At 46.8% G+C, this 21,044-nt stretch overlaps 1 protein-coding gene across 3 annotated transcripts in view; it reads left to right on the top strand.

The window, feature by feature from the left end:
* Window positions 1-21,044, top strand: part of CRTAM (cytotoxic and regulatory T cell molecule) — a 51,605-nt gene that overhangs the window by 18,914 nt on the left and 11,647 nt on the right. For all 3 annotated transcript variants that reach the window (XM_073584856.1, XM_073584855.1, XM_073584857.1), the window contains exons 6-11: window positions 346-396; window positions 8,403-8,489; window positions 13,214-13,294; window positions 13,382-13,450; window positions 13,778-13,834; window positions 14,068-14,199. In XM_073584856.1, coding sequence (XP_073440957.1) covers window positions 346-396; window positions 8,403-8,489; window positions 13,214-13,294; window positions 13,382-13,450; window positions 13,778-13,834; window positions 14,068-14,199 — 477 coding nt within the window. The remainder of the gene's footprint in view (window positions 1-345; window positions 397-8,402; window positions 8,490-13,213; window positions 13,295-13,381; window positions 13,451-13,777; window positions 13,835-14,067; window positions 14,200-21,044) is intronic.

Raw genomic sequence — 21,044 nt, 5'->3', positions numbered from 1 at the left:
TGAGGAGGAATCAGAAATTCTCATGTACATGGTTAAAGTTGAAAGCGGCATCAATCCCAGGGTGGCATCAATCCCAGAGCAGCATCAATGCCAGGGTGGCATTAATCCCAGGGAGGCATCAATCCCAGGGTGGCATCAATGCCAGGGCTGCATTAATCCCAGAGCAGCATCAATCCCAGAGAGGCATTAATCCCATAACGGCCTCTCACAGCGCTATAAATCCACCCGCTTCTTGTGGATATGGAGGAGATCTGTTTTCTTTTTTTTGTTTTCTCTTGTTATTTTTTTTCTTATTTTATTCTGATCTGCATTTTTAGACTTATTTCTTATAAATTGTCATTACAGCAACAGACACAGAAGCGCAGATCACTGACAGCAGCAGTCACCTCCCATCAGGTAAGGTAAAGGGGAACTCCACCTCCATCATGTCACACAAAGTGTCCAGGGACTTCTGTAATAGCTTTCCGTATTAGTTCATTAAATATTCTGTTCTCTGGTCAGGAAGAAAGTGAATGTCACATTGCGGAAAGTTTCCTGTTATCAGAGATCCGTGACATTGTGAGAGCTTAGGTGACAGGCGATGAGACAAGCGATATGGCAGGCTGTATGACAGGCGATGAGACTGGCGATGTGACAGGCAATGCGACAGGTGATGCGACAGGCGATGAGACAAGCGATATGGCAGACTGTGTGACAGGCGATGTGGCAGGTGATGAGACTGGCGATGAGACTGGCGATGTGGCAGGTGATGCGACAGGTGATGCGACAGGTGATGTGACTGGCAGTGACAGGCAAAGTGACTGGAGATATGACAGGTGATGTGACTGACGGTGACAGGCAAAGTGACTGGAGATATGACAGGCGATGTGACATGTGATGTGACTGACGATGTGACAGGCGATGTGACAGACGATGTGCAGATGGAGTTTTCACATCAGCCCCATGAAATGTTACAAAAATCCCTGATAATAATTACCAGCCTTTTTGTGTTCATTTCAGCGTTATTCCTCTTTGTAGTTCGTATATAGTTTTTTTGAGCAGTTTAGGCTAGTTTCACACTTGCGTTAGGAGGCACAGCGCACAGCCGCCGTGCAGCTCTGCCCCCTGCCGCGCCCCCTCCGGTCAGCTCCTCCTATGGGCGCATGACGCTGCATGCGACCTGCGTACCCTATCTTTAGCATTGGGTACACAGGCCATGCACAGGTATGCTTCTGGAGGCGCATGCGCCCTTTTGACGGTGCGCCAAACGCACCGTGATTAATTTTGGTGCGCTCGGCGCACCGTCAAAAGGGCACATGCGCCGCCAAAAGCATACCTGCGCACGGCCTGTGTACCCAATGCTAAAGATAGGGTACGCAGGTCGCATGCAGCATCATGCGCCCATAAGAGGAGTTGACCGAAGGGGGCGCGGCAGGGGGCGGAGCTGCATGGTGGCCGTGCGCTGCGCCTCCTAATGCAAGTGTGAAACTAGCCTTAGTTTTCACTTCCCTTTGGTAGGGAATAAAAGCGCTCGTCAGTCCCATAATGCGAAGTCCACATAGAGCATTTTCCAATCAGTACCTTGCAGGAAATAAAACTGGCAATGACGTGGGATTAGCTCAACTCTTGGATCCTCCAGGTGCACGGAAATCCGTCCTGATCACACGTTGACAGAAGAAACAGGAGATGTTCCAGCTCCAGAGAAAAAAGCCGTCTGTCAAACAGGAGGAGGAATAGAGTTGGAGTGGCAGAGGCTTCAGATCTACCATAGGCCTTCAGCCTCATTTGCACATCAGTACATCGTTTTCTCAGTAGGACTTTTCTTTGTAAGAGTTACGGGCGCAAATAATTTGGGGAGTGAAATCCTGCTGACATATTCCCTTTAAAAGGAAGTTAGCCACAATTATAATGTGTGTATTTTTCATGTAATATTTCATTTTCACATTTGTGACTCCTCTACCTGCACTTGTGTCCAGCAGTTATGTCTAAGGGTGCAGTATCTGTGACAGACACCAGGTGGTGCCATGTTGTTAGCAGAGCACAACCGAATTCATTACTGTTCTACAAAAAGGGGAGGGGGAAGAGGGGGCACCAGGAGTGATGAGGATGATGATGAGGATTAATGGCAGAACGGAGATGCAAATCTACAACAGATTCATTCTGTGACTATTAAATAGCTCAGAATGGCTAACCATGTAGGGCAATGGTGGTAAGTACTTCTCTAAGGCCGGGGTCACACTTGCGAGATACTCGCACGAGTCTCGCGGCTCAATACCTGGCACTGCCACCGGAACTCAGGACCAGAGCGCTCAGCTGCATAGAAATACATGCAGCCGTACACTCCGGTCCCGAGTGCTGGCGGCAATGCCAGGTATTGAGACGCGAGACTCGTGCGAGTTTCTCTCAAGTGTGACCCCGGCCTAGCACAGTATCACACAGGATGGGATTAGATACACAGCTCAGCAGACAGTATCACACAGGATAGGATTAGATGCATGGTTCAGCAGACAGTATCACACAGGATAGGATTAGATGCATGGTTCAGCAGACAGTATCACACAGGATAGGATTAGATACATGGCTCAGCAGATAGTGATACACATGGGATTAGATACACGGCTCAGCAGACAATATCACACAGGATAGGATTAGATAAACGGCTCAGCAGACAGTATAACACAGGATAGGATTAGATACAACTCGGCAGACAGTATCACACAGGATAGGATTAGGTACACAGCTTAGCAGACAGTATCACACAGGATAGGATTAGATACACGGCTCAACAGACAGTATAACACAGGATAGGATTAGATACAACTCGGCAGACAGTATCACACAGGATAGGATTAGGTACACAGCTTAGCAGACAGTATCACACAGGATAGGATTAGATACACGGCTCAACAGACAGTATAACAGGATAGGATTAGATACAACTCAGCAGACAGTATCACACAGGATAGGATTAGATACACAGCGCAGCATACAGTATCACACAGGATAGGATTAGATAAACGGCTCAGCAGACAGTATAACACAGGATAGGATTAGATACAACTCAGCAGACAGTATCACACAGGATAGGATTGGGTGCACAGCTTAGCAGACCTTATCAAACAGGATAGGATTAGATACATGGCTCAGCAGACAGTATAACACAGGATAGGATTAGATACAACTCAGCAGACAGTATCACACAGGATAGGAATAGATACACAGCTCAGCAGACAGTATCACACATAGGATTAGATACACGGCTCAGCAGTCAGTATCACACATAGGATTAGATACACAGCTCAGCAGACAATATCACAGGATAGGATTAGATAAACGGCTCAGCAGACAGTATAACACAGGATAGGATTAGATACAACTCAGCAGACAGTATCACACAGGATAGGATTAGGTACACAGCTTAGCAGACAGTATCACACAGGATAGGATTAGATACACGGCTCAGCAGACAGTATAACACAGGATAGGATTAGATACAACTCAGCAGACAGTATCACACAGGATAGGATTAGGTACACAGCTTAGCAGACAGTATCACACAGGAGAGGATTAGACACATGGCTCAGCAGTCAGTATCACACAGGATAGGATTAGGTACACGGCTCAGCTGTCAGTATCACACAGGATAGGATTAGATACACGGCTCAGCAGTAAGTACCACACAGGATAGGATTAGATACACGGCTCAGCAGTAAGTATCACACAGGATAGGATTAGATACACAGCTCAGCAGTTAGTATCACACAGGATAGGATTAGATACACAGCTCAGCAGACAGTATCACACATAGGATTAGATACACAGCTCAGCAGACATTAGCCACTAGGCGTAGATACATTTGATTATCAGTTCTCCGTCTACATTTCTGCTCCTGGTTGTCCCCGATGATATGCAGCCTCCTGTATATGATGAGTTGAGCAGCGGAGCGCAGTCTATGAGAAATCCGCCATTAACGTTGGGCTACAACGGGGTTTGCGTTCATTGATTGTGGTAATTGCCTCCAGACTCCGTATTCTCTGGACTTCCAGGTCACAATGGGTTAATGACATTGCGCAGTTCCGTGGTCCGGCTGCACCCCCATCATTCTGCTCTTGGAGTCGGGGGGGCTGCAGACATGTCCGCGGTCAGAGCAGGACGCCGGGTACAGCATTAGTGATAATGGTATTGGCGTCACAGTCATCTCGTACATTTATAGAGTGAATTGCTTTCATTTTCTGTAAATGTGCTTAATCCCAGCTGGTGGGGCCCAAACCACCTGGAAACAATCAATGGCAGAACGAGAGCTGAACACCTAGAGCGCTGAGCCCAGCCCGCGCCATGCCACGCAAATCAATAGCGAGAGCGTTTAGTGCCTTCAAAAACAGCTCCCGGGATCTGGCAGCTCACAGGCAAAAAAAATCCCCCCAGACGCAGGTTAGGCTTTGTGTCAGAGAAGCCGCTGACAACATGGAGGTTTATCAGAGCTGTGGCGATCGTCCCAAAATGCAGTGACATTTTGCCCCATTACCAGCAATGAACCCATCAGCAGGCGACAAACAAATCAGCGCAGAAAACCATAATGAGGTCCGGTCACGGCAGCTGACAATCCAGTGAGATTTCATCACAATCGATGTCAAAGCCGTTAACGCTCCTCAGACCTGCATGTTCAGTGCAACTTTTCTGCACGAATTATAATCAACGAGGGAAAAACACATCATGAAATGTAACAAAGCAAAATACAGCAAAGGCCAGAAATCGCCCCAATTCCGATCACCGTGTGTCCAAAATCTCATTCACCGACTCAGATTTTGCATCTTTTCACTAATGTGTAAGGGGTGTACCAGGACTGTGTGATACTCCACTACCTTTCCTGATCTAGATATTGCCTTGTATGTAAAACTATATATATAAGCATATTTATCTGTTACTGCTAAAATATACTGTATAATGTTGTTAACATATGGATAGTGCAGTTCCTTAGTTAAGCCACTAGTGGGGGCACACTATAGTTTAGCAACAGTAGCCCTGTAGATAGTTAATTAGGAGGAGCCAACCGTGGATAAGATAGAGGGTTTTCCCTTTTTAGAGCTGTAGGGTCGTGGAGCCCGTATAGGGCAGACAGCTCCACAACATTAAATGTGAAGCCCAGCCGTCCAGGGCCAAGCGTGTTGGAGCATAAGCTGAAGCAGAGGTCCCAACAGTACAGGGATGCAGGTCGCTCTACAATGTGGCAGTTCACTGCATGGGCAGATGCCTTCGTATCCAGGGCGAAACGGATGAGGGAATTCTTAAGCGTAGCGAGTCTGAACAGGGAGGACGCTGCCTTACCGGATGAGATGGTATGACCCGGGCACATACTGAAGGACATACGAATGAGTGCGAGGAAAGTGAAGAATGTGAACTGTATGGAACACTATGCTGATGTTGTATTTGAGAAGGATGTGCTGCGAAAAGGAAAAAGTAAAGTTCTACATTTCAAGTTGCAACTGGACTGTGTCTCTGTTTGTGCGCAATCGTATGGAAAGGGTCTGCAGCAGCTCAAAGGAGACCCTGAAGGTGCAGAGAGGCAAGTACACTGACTAAAGGACGTTTTTTGTTTGTGACAGGAGACCAGGGTGCGCAAGAGCCATTAGTCTCAGCCACAACTAAGGCCCTGGCATTCCCTCACACTTGGCGTAGTCGGCAGGATCCCGCAGCCTTGCGAAGCGGGGATGCCGTGAAGAAAGAAGATACTGAAATCCTGGATGTGATTGAAATTTTGGACTTGACTGATACCCTATTTGTGACTAAGATGGCGGCCTTGCAGGTGATGGACAATGGTGCCAACAAGGAAAACAACAACCATGATGACACCCTTTGTGGGCGCGACAACACAGAGATGGCAAGAAGATCTGTCCAGCAATGTTCCTTGTCCCACCTATGGAGGTTGCACCGGAGACAAAAAAGACCTCGCCCTCTGCCACAGACTGCTAGGAAATGGGTGGAGCTGCCGGAATTTGTCCCACCTTGGAAGGGGTAGGGCCCGCAAGAAAATTCTGCTTGCAGCTGCGCAGCGCCATTACGAAACACGGCACTGGCAGCGATGGAGCATTCCTGCACCCGCCATTGCAGAATCGTAGGCCGCGTGGAGTGGAAATTGCGGCAGGAAGAATCATAGAATCGTAGAGTTGGAAGGGACCTCCTGGGCCATCTGGTCCAACCCCCTGCTCAAAGCAGGATTCGCTAAATCATCCCAGTCAGATGTCTGTCCAGCCTCTGTTTGAAGACTTCCATTGAAGGAGAACTCACCACTTCTCGTGGCAGCCTGTTCCACTCATTGATCACTCTGTCAAAAAGTTTTTTCTAATATCTAATCTGTGTCTCCTCCCATTCAGTTTCATCCCATTGCTTCTAGTCTTTCCTTGTGCAAATGAGAATAAAGTTGATCCTTCTACAATGTGACAGCCCTTTAGATATTTGTAGACAGCTATTAAGTCTCCTCTCAGTCTTCTCTTTTGCAAACTATACATTCCCAAATCCTGCAACCTTTCCTCATAAGACAGGGTTTGCAGACCGAAGAGAGGACCCGACCCGGACAGCAAGGAGGAGTTGCGTACGAGTACTGAACTCACTGTTTTAATATGCATTCGCCGGAACGCCACCTCCAGGAGCCGAAACATCAGCGGGGGCGAGGTACGACGTCTTCCAGAGCAGGAACCTCTTCACAGGGAGCTGGAACGAATTTGTCGGGAGCTGGAGGCTGGCGGACCGGAAACGACCGCCCCAGAGGAACCCACGCCGGAAGTAAAGGTTGAGCTTGGACTACAACCTCGGGAGTTGGACTGTGCAGCTGCTGCGGAGGAATCCAACGGTCGCGGGACAGGCGCGCACAGACTGCTGAGACCGGAGGTGGTGAGTACACCCTGGCCCTTGACCACAGAGGGCTGGTCTATGCCTTGGCCCCTCACCCCAGAAGGCATGTCTGTCCCCCAGTCTCGTATTCCGGAGAGCGGACAACAACATAGCCAAAGGGTTTTCCTTTTTGTAGCAGTAGGGCCATGGAGCCCATATAGGGCGGACAGCTCTGCAACGTTTAAGTATGAAGCCCAGCCGTCCAGGACCCAGCGGGCCTGAAGTGCAGCCAAAGCAGCAGTGGTGATGACAGTGTTGGAGCAGAAGCTGAAGCAGAGGTCCCTCCCAACAGTACAGGGATGCAGGTCGCTCTACAATGTGGCAGTCCACTTCATGGACAGTTGCCCTCGTATCCAGGGCGAAATGGATGAGGGAACTCTTAAGCGTAGTGAGTCTGAACAGAGAAGACGCTGCAGTACCGGATGAGACATTACGACCCGGGCACGTACTGACGGACATAGGAAAGAGTGCAGGGAAAGTGAAGAATGTTAACTGTATGGAACCCTATGCTGATGTTGTATCTCACAAGGATGTGCTGCGAAAAGGGAAAAATAAAGTTCTACGTTTTAAGTTACAACTGGACTGTGTCTCTGTTTGTGCGCAATCATATGGAAAGGGTCTGCAGCAGCTCAGAGGAGACCCTGAAGGTGCAGAGAGCAAAGAGGCAAGTACACTGACTAAAGGACGTTCTTCGTATGTGATGGGAGATCAGGGTACGCAAGAGCCATTAGTCTCAGCCACGACTACGGCCCTGGCGTTCCCTCACAAATGTACAAGGTGAACCTGTTCTTAAAGTGACCTTGTCAGGAGCCTCGTGCACTCAGTGAAAGCCCATCCATTGGCAATGGCGCCCCTGGTGGTCGGGCACATTAATATATCGTGGATCCATTATGGGCATATGGGCACATTTCTGCGCTGGCTGAGCTTTCTCTCCCTCCTCTTCCTCTGCTACTTTCCAGATATTTAACCGCCATGTTATTCTCTTTTGCATTTACTCTGAGAGCTTAAAGTTCAATTACAATAATTTGTCATAAAGCAGAATCCGCCTTTCATGTGCGTCACCTTTACTATGTGCCAGACGGGGACTTGAATGCGTCTAGACCGGGCAGATAAAAGCGCCTAGCCTCCGATGGCAGCCCACAAATGGCTGAATGCATCCGGTAATTGCTCAGTTGAAGCAAATAATTAGTAAATTAATTGAAAGTAATTTTGGCGGATCATAGAGCTGAGCGCTGCCAGCATGACGTATGGTGCGATCGGCAGGAAATACTGCTGGCGAGAAGTCACAGATATGTCATCACCGTGGATCATCGTGAGTGTCCTTACTGCCACCGCAGATTCCAATTTGTCCTGATCCACAGTCACATCCCTGTCTCATGCTCCAGCCACATAAGATGCTGCAGCAGAGCTTACATTCCCCAGCATTCTCTGTTTGTTCAGTGTCTGCATTCTGTGAAGTCACCTGTTGTAGGAAACTTTTACTTCCATGTCCCCAATATTATAATATATGTATGTATATAATTGTTGTATTGTAGATGCTGCCACATGGATGCCAATTAGAGAGGAATCCACAACCCATGATGTGAAGACGTCAGGAAGAAAGATAGAAGATGGAACCAGAGGTAAGGGATTCACACTAAGACCATCAACTCTCAGGGTTCTACCAACTCCCGTCTTGCTCCACTTCCCTTTTTCCTCTTCTTCTGATCCTTCACCTTTTCTTTTGTTTCTCCATCTCAACTATTCTTCCTTTTCTCATTTTGCTTCTGTCTCATTTCCTCCCATGCCTTCTCGTCTTCCTTTCCTCTTCCTCACCTTCTGCTCCTCTCCCTGCTTTTTTCTTCCCTGTTGTTGCTCCTTCACATCCTCCCCTCTTTTTCCTCCTTTTCTTCTATTCTTTCCCCCTTTCTTCTTGCTGTTCCTTTTTCTTCTACTCTTATTTCTATTTTTCTTCCTTCTTTTTTCTCTTCACTTGATCCCTTTCCTTTTTCTATTCCTCATCCTTAAAATCTTGCTCCTCCTCTTTCACTTTTGCTATTCCTCCTTATTTCTTGCTCCTTCTCTTTCCATTGTTGCTTCTAGTTCTCACCTCTTGCTCTTCTTCATCACCTCTTTCCTCTCTTCCATTGTGCTCCCCCACATCCTCCCCTCTTTTTCCTCCTTTTCTTCTGTTCTTTCCCCCTTTCGTCTTGCTGTTCCTTTTTCTTCTACTTATTTCTATTTTTCTTCCTTCTTTTTTCTCTTCACTTGATCCCTTTCCTTCTTTTTCTATTCCTCATCCTTACTATCTTGCTCCTCCTTCTTCACTTTTGCTATTCCTCCTTATTTCTTGCTCCTTCTCTTTCCACTGTTGTTTCCAGTTCTCACCTCTTGCTCTTTCTCATCTCCTCTTTCCTCTCTTCCATTGTTGCTCCTCCTTTTCCTCACCTCTTGTCCCTCCTTTTTCATTGTTGCTTCTCATCTCTTAATCTTCCTCTTCCTTTCTTCCTCCTCCTCATCATGTCTTGCACCTTCTTTTCCATTGTTGCTCCTCCACCTCTTGCTCCTTTTCCATTTTTGCTCCCATTCCTCACCTCTTGCCCCTCCTTTTCTGTAGTTGCTCCTCCTCTTCCTTTCTTCCTCCTCATCACCTCTTACACCTCCTTTTCCATTGTTGCTCCTCCTCCCTTTTTCTTGCTCCTCCTCTTCCATTTTTGCTCCTCATCACATCTTGCATCTCTTTTTCCATTGTTGCTCCTCTTCACCTTTTTCAGCTCCTCTTCCTTTGTTCCTTCTCAAGTCTTGCTTCTCTTTTTCCATTCTTGCTCCACTTCTTCCATTGTGCCGCCTACTCCCTCTTTCTTACTTCTCCTTTTCCTCACCTCTTTCCCCTCCTTTTCTATTGTTGCTCATCCTTTTCCTTTCTTTTTTCTCCTCATGTCGTATGCCTCGTTTTCCATTGTTGCTCCTCCTTGCTCTTTGTTGCTCCCTTTTTTCCATTTTTGCACCTCTTCCTCGTGCTTTTCCCCTCCTTTTCCACTGTTGCTCCTCCTTCATCTTTCTTGTCCCTCTTCTTTCTTCTTTCAATCTTCCTACTCATCACATCGTGTCTCCTTTTCCATTATTGCTCCTCTTCCTTCTTTCTTTCCTCACCTCTTGCTGCTCCTCTTCATTTGTTCCTTCTCATCATGCCTTGCATCTCCTTTTCCATTGTTGCTCCTCCTCTTCCACTGTTGCTCCTCCTCCCTCTTTCTTGCTCCTCTTCTTCCATTTTTGCTCCTCTTCTCATTTCTTTCCTCTTTTCCATTGTTGCTCCACCTCTTCCTTTCTTCCTCCTTTTCCATTGTTGCTCCTCCTCCATCTTTCTTGCTCCTCTTCTTCCATTCTTCATCTTCCTCATCACATCTTGCATCTCTTTTTCTATTGCTGCTCCTCCTCACCTTTTTCTGCTCCTCTTCCTTTGTTTTGTCTCCTCAAGTCTTGCTTTTCTTTTACTGCTGTGTGCTCCTCTTCTTCCTCACCTCTTGCCCCTCCTTTTCTATTGTTGCTCATCCTCTTCCCTTCTTCCTCCTCATCGCGTTTTACGCCTCCTTTTCCATTCTTCCTCCTCCTTGCTCCTCCTCTTCCATTTTTGCTCCTCTTCCTCATGTCTTTCCCCTCCTTTTCCACTGTTGCTCCTCTTCCATCTTTCTTGACCATCTTCTTTCATTTTCCTCCTCATCACATCGGGTCTCCTTTTCCATTATTGCTCCTCCTATTTCATTGTTGCTCCTCCTTGCTGCTCCTCTTCCTTTGTTTCTTTTCCTCATTACGTCTTGCGTCTCCTTCTCCATTGTTGCTCCTCCTTTCTTGTTCCTCCTCTTCCATTTTTGCTCCTCCTTATCTTTTCCCCTCCTCTTCCTTTGTTGCTCCTCCTCCTTCTCTTGCTTTCCCTCATCTCTTGCTGCTTTTCTTCCTGTTTCTTCTCCTCATCATGTCTTGCATCTCCTTTTCCATTGTTGCTCCTCCTCTTTCTGGCTCCTCCTTTTCCATTTTTGCTCCTCCTCACCTTTTCCCATCCGTTTCCTTTGTTTTTCCTGCTCACCTCTTGCTGCTCTTCCTTTGTCTCTTCTCATCATCATGTCTTAAATCTCCTTTTCCATTGTTGCTCCTACTACAGTTGTGGCCAAAAGTATTGACACCCCTGCAATTTTGTCAGTTTCTTCCTGAAAATTATTGCAAACACAAATCCTTTGTTATTATTATCTTCATTTAATTTGTCTTAAATGAAAAAACACAAAAAGAATTGTCCTAAAGCCAAATTGGATATAATTCCACACCAAACATAAAAAAGAGGGTGGACAAAAGTATTGGCACTGTTCGAAAAATCATGTGATGCTTCTCTAATTTGTGTAATTAACAGCACCTGTAACTTACCTGTGGCACCTAACAGGTGTTGGCAATAACTAAATCACACTTGCAGCCAGTTGACATGGATTAAAGTTGACTCAACCTCTGTCCTGTGTCCTTGTGTGTACCACATTGAGCATGGAGAAAAGAAAGAAGACCAAAGAACTGTCTGAGGACTTGAGAAACCAAATTGTGAGGAAGCATGAGCAATCTCAAGGCTACAAGTCCATCTCCAAAGACCTGAATGTTCCTGTGTCTACCGTGCGCAGTGTCATCAAGAAGTTTAAAGCCCATGGCACTGTGGCTAACCTCCCTAGATGTGGACGGAAAAGAAAAATTGAAAAGAGATTTCAACGCAAGATTGTGCGGATGTTGGATAAAGAACCTTGACTAACATCCAAACAAGTTCAAGCTGCCCTGCAGTCCGAGGCTACAACAGTGTCAACCCGTACTATCCGTCGGCGTCTGAATGAAAAGGGACTGTATGGTAGGAGACCCAGGAAGACCCCACTTCTTACCCCGAGACATAAAAAAGCCAGGCTGGAGTTTGCCAAAACTTACCTGAAAAAGCCTAAAACATTTTGGAAGAATGTTCTCTGGTCAGATGAGACAAAAGTAGAGCTTTTTGGGCAAAGGCATCAACATAGAGTTTACAGGAGAAAAAAGAGGCATTAAAAAAAAAAAAACACGGTCCCTACAGTCAAACATGGCGTTGGTTCCCTGATGTTTTGGGGTTGCTTTGCTGCCTCTGGCACTGGACTGCTTGACCGTGTGTATGGCATTATGAAGTCTGAAGACTACCAACAAATTTTGCAGCATAATGTGGGGCCCAGTGTGAGAAAGCTGGGTCTCCCTCAGGGGTCATGGGTCTTCCAGCAGGACAATGACCCAAAACACACTTCAAAAAGCACTAGAAAATGGTTTGAGAGAAAGCACTGGAGACTTCTAAGGTGGCCAGCAATGAGTCCAGACCTGAATCCCATAGAACACCTGTGGAGAGATCTAAAAATGGCAGTTTGAAGAAGGCACACTTCTAATACAAGGGACCTGGAGCAGTTTGCCAAAGAAGAATGGTCTAAAATTCCAGCAGAGCATTGTAAGAAACTCATTGATGGTTACCGGAAGCGGTTGGTCGCAGTTATTTTGGCTAAAGGTTGTGCAACCAAGTATTAGGCTGAGGGTGCCAATACTTTTGTCTGGCCCATTTTTGGAGTTTTGTGTGAAATGATCAATGTTTTGCTTTTTGCTTCATTCTCTTTTGTGTCTTTTCATTTAAGACAAATTAAATGAAGATAATAATACCAAAGAATTTGTGATTGCAATCATTTTCAGGAAGAAACTGAGTATTATCTGACAAAATTGCAGGGGTGTCAATACTTTTGGCCACAACTGTATCTTTTTCTTGCTGCTCCTCTTCCTTTGTTCCTTTTCCTCATTTCATCTTGCGTCTCCTTTTCCATTGTTGCACCTCCTTCCTCTTTCTTGCTCCTCTTCTTCCATTTTTGCACCTCTTCCTTTGTTTGTTCTCCTCATGTCTTGCATCTCCTTATCCATTGTTGCTCTTCCTCCCTCTTTCTTGATCCTCCTCTTCCATTTTTGCTCCTCCTCTTCCATTTTTTTTTGCTCCTCCTCATCTTTTCCCCTCCTCTTCCTTTGTTGCTCCTTCTCACCTCTTGCTGCTCCTCTTCCTTTGTTTCTTCTCCTCATCATGTCTTGCTTCTCCCTTTCCATTGTTGCTCCTCATCCCTCTTTATTGCTCCTCCGCTTCCATTTTTGCTCCTCCTCACTTCTGCCCCTGGTCTTACTTTGTTGCTCCTTTTGCTTGACTTGCTCCTTTTTGACCACTTTCTGGATCACCTCCGATTATCATCTCCTCACCCTCCATATCTATGAGCAGAATATTAGAACCATTATTTCATCTCAACTTTTGATTTTCTTTAATACTTCACATTTCTGCTATTTCTGTGTCTTTCTCCAGTACAAAGATCCTCGTCATCTGCAGATACACCTGGTGTAAACTCAACAAATGCACCTGATGAGACCATGACGTCATCCTCCGGTATAAGCCTGTCAATAATGGAGATTTCCTGACAATTATTGTCTGAAAACCGGCCTTGTAACTTCATATCTTTATGACATTTTATAGGAAACGCCACAGCTGCAGAAAGCACAGAGAGAAAGGCACAAGGCGAGGCCGATGGCAGTGTGACCGCAGGTAGTGTGCAGGATGCGGCCCCCTACAATGCTGACACATGGGGGCTTTCATCACTTTGTTACAGTAGTTCAGAGTGTACATAAGCTGAGACAAATCAGACTGAATTCACAGCAGCACAGAGTGATTCAGCAGTGGTAAAGCAAGAAATGCATGTGATGGTGCTAGTGAGGACCGGGGTTGTACGTGACAGGGCAGCCATGATGTGAGACAAGTGGGAGGAGCAGAGGATTTCCAGAGTCGTTTGTTCCTGTAGGAGGCAGCGTCCATTATGGAGGGAGGCTCATTGGCCGGCGTGTTATTTTTTTCTAATTTTTTCATCTTTTTTAGAAGTTGTGACATTTACTTCATTCTCTGAGGGAAATACGACTGACACCGCAAAGAACGGTAGGTGGGCAAAACCCAGAGCACAATGGTGGGGCCGCTCCTAGGTCTATTTGCCTCTGGAAAAGCTGTGTGACCACCAGTATGACTGTCCCCAGAACGGGTCATGTACGGACACAAGAGGCGACACTACGAATATCAGATTGTATAGTAATGACCTCAGTGCTATATGAGAGCGCCCCCATCCCTCCAGGTGAGGTGCTGCAGGGGCTCAGACTTCTGCCCTTGTTTTTCAGATGTGAAGTCCAGGAGGGAATCTCACCGCAACTTGGTCCTGGTCCTCGTGTCTCTCATGCTTTGTGTCTTGCTGGTCATTGTGCATCTATTCCTGCTAAAACTCAGAAAAGCCCATTACTCCTGGAAGAAAGGTGAGAGACTCTCGGAGCTGCCACCTACGACAGACTCAGGTGTCTCCTAGACCTACAGAATAAAGGGGGCACCTACAGCAAGGGTATTAATGACAGCACCACCTGCAGGTAGAAAGTGGGGATTCAGATTATTGGGCTGCCTGCAAGTATATGGAGTTATCATATTATTCATTGTGCTTGATTATATCGCACCATGATATTTGGCAGCACTTTGGAGACATTATTATCACTGTCCCCATTGGAAAAGGGATGATGTGTAAATTATCCTTAGCAATGTGTGAAATGTGGGAGGAAACTGGAGTAGAAAGAAAGGCCCTAGCAAACACAGGCCACACTACACCCCTACTGCATTCCCATCTCACCCCCACTGCACTCCCAATGTACCGCCACCGCACCCGTACTGCATTTCCACTGCACCCCACCACACCCTTACTACACTCCCACTGATCCCCTACTGCATTCCCACCGCACCCCTACTGCACCCGTACTGCATTTCCACTGCACTCCCAAAGCACCCATACTGCAATCTCTACATGACCGCCATTTCATAGAGACTTTAATGGACGCTAGTATTTCCTTCTCTGGGTCAATGCTGATGTCGCCCTTGACGTACTGCAGGTGAATAACTAACAGGAGAAAGTAGGTGAGAAATACTCGGCACAATTTTTCTTATTCATACACAGGGCAGGAAGGTTATTTTTCCCAAACTTTAAAGTGTTTTCCCCAAATCTTACGTTATCAAGTTATCTCCTATGGATAGTGGATAAGTGTAGATCCGACCTCTGGGCGCACTACGGGTTTCCAGAACAGCACCCTATGGGACTGCTCCACAGAGTCCCGTCTTGAGTGGACCCAGAGGTCCGCATGCCCAAGTTCTGCTCCGCTCACCATCTATGGGACTGCCAGAGCTTGTAGGAATGGAGAGGAAGGCAGGGAGTCTCAATGCAGGCAGTCCGAATTGGAATAGGTGGCAGGATGATGCTGGAGTGTGCCGATCCTGCTGGTGAACACAGCACTGAGTAACAGGAAGGGGTGGATTTGATTTCAGCACTCCATCTAGGTAAAATGAAATGAGTTTATATAGTCCATGATTAAAACAAAATAAACCGCATAAAAACAATCTGCCGCGATAAGTGCCCTTAGTCATAGGATGTCAGAAAGTGAATGGGGAAAGTTATATATAGAGGACAAGATCCAATCACAGTGTAATCATTAATTCATTGAAAACAGCAGGTGATAACATACCGACTAACAAGTTAAGATGCAGTACACAATTAATAAATGTAAAATAGAACGGTTTTGAAATTCATTCCGTTCGGGAATTTAGCATCCAAATGTAAGATCCAAAAAGCCTCACTCATCATTAAAATTTTCTTCCAATCATCGCCTCTTCTAGGTGGTTCCACTTTTTCCAACCCCAAAAACACAAAATGTGAAAAGTAATCTTTGTGAGTATATCCAAGGTGTTTTGTTGCTCCAGAATAGGACCTGTTATTCCCATTTATGTTGGATTTATGCTCTGCAATCGTCTTCTTGAGTTTGCGGATTGTGATAATGCATCTGATACAATACTCCACATAGATCGTATCACAATTCATGAAAGAAGTGATCTTGTGGTTGGATGTGGGTGATGTAGGAAAAGATTTGCTTTTATTTAGAGCATATTGGCATACGTTACACCTATTTCCACCACATTTTTGGAAGCCCTTAATAAAAAAACAGCTCGAAGCGGAACTGTGATTTTTAAGTAAACTAGAGGATAACATATTACCAAGGGTGAGTCCCCTTTTGGCAACACACCTGCAACCTTGGTTGGTAATGGCGCGTAAAATGTCATCCTGATTGATGACAGGCAAATATTTGCGGATGATGCTACTTAGTATATTAAATTTGGGGCGTTGAGAAAGTTACATTGGATTTGGTGTCGCTCCCGCTGGGTGGTTGTGTGGTAGCATATAGGGAAATCTGGGTCTGTGAGAAATAGTCCTGAATGCCTGTTTGATTTCATGTTTGATATAGCCCCTATCAATGCCAATAGTCACACTTCATGTATTGGTGGAGCTCACCATAGGGTATTGCTCGAATGGTATGAGGAGAATGTAAACTAGAATGGTGTAAAACTGCATTACCAGAGACCTGCTTGCGGCACATAATGTTCCCACTCTGTGTGTACCAGTATTGCCAGACAATTTGATGTCCAGAAAGGGAGCCTCTTTGGAGCGACCACTAACCGTGAATTTTAAAGGGAATCTGTCACCCCTTTTTTGAGATATCATATAATGATATAATTCAATTGTGTGTCACATAAGGATTCTCTTAGTACTTTTGCTTCCCCCTGACCCCGCACCTTTCATACATAAATACCTTTTTTATATCGGTTCAGATGTATGTAAACTGCCGCTGTCCGGTCCACTGGGCGGGGCTTATTCAACTGCTCCCCCCCTCCCTGTCTTGCTCTACACAAGAAGAAATGCGTAGAGAAAGACGGGGGGGGGGGGAGCAGGTGAATAAGCCCCGCCCAGCGGACCGGACAGCGGCAGTTTATATACATCTGAACCGATATAAAGAAGGTATTTATGCATGAAAGGCGCGGGGTCAGGGGGAAGCAAAAGTACTAAGAGAATCCTTATGTGACACACAATTGAATGATATCATTATATGATATCTCAAAAAAGGGGTGACAGATTCCCTTTAAATTTTGATTGTTTGAATTTAAATACAGAGAAAAATTCTCGATGGAACACTAATCGCCCTGCCATCTAGGAGCAGGTCAGCCACATAAAACCCTAATATGTAATTGAAGAAAGGATTATTGGTAGAACATATATTCTCCTCCCACCAGAACATGTATAGGATTGCTAGTGATGGTGACAATCTCGAGCCCATCGGGGCACCTAACACCTCTAACACCTGTAAATAACATTTAGAGTTAAACATGAGACAATTCTGATGAAGTAGGTATTGGAGAGCCAGAATGATAAACTGTTTAAGGTGAGAATAATGGCTTTAATTGTTGAGGTGGTGATGGACGGCTGTAATAACTAAATGATGGGGAATGGTGGAATAAAGGTTTACCACATCGCATGTTGTGAACCAGTAGCTATCATTCTCTCTCACCCATGACAGCACCACGGAGAGAGGGGATTCGGCCACCAAGGACAGGAACCTACAGATAAAAAGGCGGCACCTCTCCTCCGCCCCCAGTTGGGTTCCTGTCCTTGACGGGTGAGCCGTGGAACTAAAAGCAGCGGCAGCAGCTTACCGGAGATGGAAGAGGAGTCCAGGGCTGCCCCGTTCTTAGTCCGGCAGCGGGGAGGCCCCTGTCGCGGCGGGGTCGGTTCCTGAAGCCTCCACCACTGCAGCTGATGGGCTGTTCAGGGTGAGCGGGCGGGGGAGGACCGAGCCGCCGCTCCGGAGAGGAGAATGGGGCTGGGAGACGCCGGCACGCGCGGGCAGCACCGTGGTACAGAGGTGTACAAAGATGGCGCTGCCCTGGAAATGAAGCGACGACTTCCGGGTCTTCGTGGTCAGCGCATGCGCGGTGCGCGCTCCCCGGGGAACAGCGGTGCAGGCCGGGAGAAGCAGGTGGCGTCATCGCCGGGAAATTTAAAAGGGGAACGCTGGAGCTGCTCCATGCTGGAAGCGTCCTGTGAACATGGAGGACAGCGACCAGCACGAGCAGCAGCCAATACAGCAGCCTAAACAGCAGCAGCAGCAACATAGGCAACACCACCATCGCCGGCAAAAAGATAAGGACGGGCGTGAGAGCCGGTCCAGTAGTCACTCTACGCAGCGGAGCAAATCGACTGCAAGGAGCAAGTCACCTGCCGTGGATCGCCCAGTGAGGGATTTGAATCCACCTACAGAACCGGTACCTGCAACCGCGCATAGGGGGTAAGTGATCTACGGGAATGTTCCCCATTGTAATAGACTTCTTTCCCTTATTAGGGAAAGAAGAAAGAAAAAACAAAGAACAGGGAATGCCCCACCTGTAAAAGCCCGTTACCAGCTTCCTGGGATAAAAAACTCTGCGACTCCTGCATACAGGAAGTTCTCTGTGACGAAACCCCGGATTACGCCTCAGATCTAAGAGCAGTAATCCGTTCGGAGTTTCAGAATGCCCTTTCATCCATAAAACGGAAAGGGAAGGGAAGAAAGAGGGACACTGTAATAGAATCCCAGTCGGAGATCTCAACATCAGGGGAAGTTACCTCCCATACTTCAAACACCGACTCGTCATCCTCTGATGAGGAAACAGAGGGTCGCCATTGTTTCCCCCTGGATGAGGTTGATGCATTAGTAAAGGCAGTAAGGTCCACCATGGGGGTGGAAGATCCCCGGCCCGATAGATCAGTCCAGGACATAATGTTCGGGGGACTGGGCCAAAAGAGACGGAGAGTGTTTCCATTAAATGAGAACGTACAGGGCCTCATAAACAAAGAATGGGAGAGACCAGATAGGAAGAACTCCACGGTTCCCTCTCTTAAAAGGAAATACCCGTTTGATGAGGAAGCATCCACGTCCTGGGATAAAGCCCCCAAGCTAGATGTGGCGGTCGCCAAGGCTTCAAAGAAATTTGCACTCCCCTTTGAGGATATGGGTACTCTGAAGGACCCATTAGACAGAAAGGTGGATACCCTACTCAAGGGCACCTGGGAATCGGCAGGAGGAAATATTAGGCCAGCGGTAGCGGCAACCTGTACCTCCAGAGCCCTCATGGTGTGGGTAGACCGACTAGAGAAGCAGCTAAGGGAAGGTACACCCAGGGAAAAGATCCTAGAATCCATTCCTATGATAAGGGGTGCAGCGGCCTTCTTAGCTGACTCTTCGGCTGATTCGGTAAGGTTGTCATCCAAAACGGCAGCTCTGTCAAACGCAGCCCGAAGAACGCTGTGGCTAAAATGTTGGCCTGGAGATTTTCAAACTAAAATGAAATTATGCACCATCCCTTGTGAAGGGAAATTCCTGTTTGGAGAGACTTTGGATGACATCCTCGAAAAGGCGGGGGACAAAAAGAAAGGATTCCCAAATCTAGGCCCGATAGGCCCCACAGGCTTTAAACGGTCCTTTCGTAACAAAAAATTCTTTCAGAGGAGGCCCCCGAGAGAACAGAAATGGGATGACAGAAGGAGGGACAGAGGGTTCTTCTTTGGTAATTCGTCCCGGGACAAAAAGCCCTCCAAGTGACTGTTTGCCCAGGGTGGGAGGGAGGCTAAGCTTTTTTTTCCCAGCCTGGAAGAAAATATCGAACAACCCTTGGTTGCTAAATCTGATAAGATCAGGGTTAAGGATAGACTTTCTCTCTCTCCCACCTCAAAAATATATAGTGACCCCACTAAGATCATCAAAAAAAGAACAAGAAGCCCTCGAAAAAGAGGTCCTAAGCCTGTTGAACAAAAAGGTCCCCCAGGAGGTTCCCACGCGGGAGAAAGGCAGAGGATTCTACTCACCTCTCTTCCTAATAACCAAACCAGACGGTACCTTCCGGACAATTATAAATTTAAAAAGACTGAACGATTACGTCAAAAACGAAAAATTCAAAATGGAGTCGATCAAGTCGACCATCAAAATTCTCTTTCCACATTGCTTTATGGTGGTATTAGACCTCAGCGATGCCTACTATCATGTCCCCATCCACAAAGACTCCAGACAATACCTCAGACTGGCGGTCTCTATAGCAGGCGAAATAAGGGAATTCCAGTACAGGGCCCTGCCATTTGGGATCTCGGTAGCCCCGCGAGTCTTCACGAAACTAGTGGCAGAGATAATGGCTCACCTAAGAGAACAAGATGTTCTAATAGTCCCATATCTGGATGACTTTTTAATAGCGAGCAACTCAGCCCAAAGATGCAAGGAACAGAGGGACAGAGTGATGGGCACTCTAAAAAACCTCGGATGGCTCCTAAACCTAAAAAAATCAAGGCTGGAGCCCAGGAAAGTCCAGGAGTTCCTAGGCCTGACACTAAATTCAAACAACCAGGAGTGTTACCTGCCAAACCACAAAAAGGAGAGGATCGCTCACATGGTAGCAAGAGCAACGCAGATTCCTTCCATGACACTAAGAAAAGCAATGTATCTGTTAGGGTCCCTCTCCGCATGCTTGCAGGTGGTCCAGTGGGCGCAGATACACACGAGAGATCTCCAATGGGATGTGTTGAGCAACCAGTCGGTATCAGGAGGTCACTTGGAAGGCTATGTTACACTAAACTCAGAAACTATTCGTTCCCTAGCTTGGTGGGGGAACACAGACAACCTGTCCAAAGGGATTCCCTGGGTGATAAAAATCACACACATAATCACCACAGATGCCAGTCCCGCGGGATGGGGAGCACACATGAGCAACAGGGTGGCTCAGGGGGAATGGGGAGGTCAGGAACTAAAAGCCTCCTCAAACCAAAAAGAACTGCTGGCAGTAGGCTACGCCCTAAAACACTTTTTACCAGTATTAAGAGGCCATCATGTCCGCATATTCTTGGACAATCGAGTGACGGTGGCCTACATAAATCACCAGGGGGGAACCAAGTCCAGAACACTAATGAACACATCCTCCGAAATATTCACGCTAGCCGAGGAAAACCTACTATCCCTATTGGCACTACACATATGGGGAGCAGAGAACCAGACAGCAGACTTTCTAAGTCGCACCCAGCTACATCAAGAGGAGTGGGTTCTAAAACAGTCCATTTTTCGGAAGATCGTAAAAATGTGGGGGATCCCGGACATAGATTTGTTTGCCGACCACAAAAACAAAAAAGTGGAAGCATTTTGTTCCCTAGACCCCAGGGGGAATCCCCGGACCCTGGATGCGTTTATGCTTCCGTGGACACAGGGCCTAATGTATGCCT

This window comes from Dendrobates tinctorius, unplaced genomic scaffold (assembly GCF_039654945.1).
Source record: "Dendrobates tinctorius isolate UK_male_01 unplaced genomic scaffold, ASM3965494v1 ptg000086l, whole genome shotgun sequence".
Classification (NCBI taxonomy): domain Eukaryota; kingdom Metazoa; phylum Chordata; class Amphibia; order Anura; family Dendrobatidae; genus Dendrobates; species Dendrobates tinctorius.
This window is presented reverse-complemented; position numbering and strand designations above follow the sequence as displayed.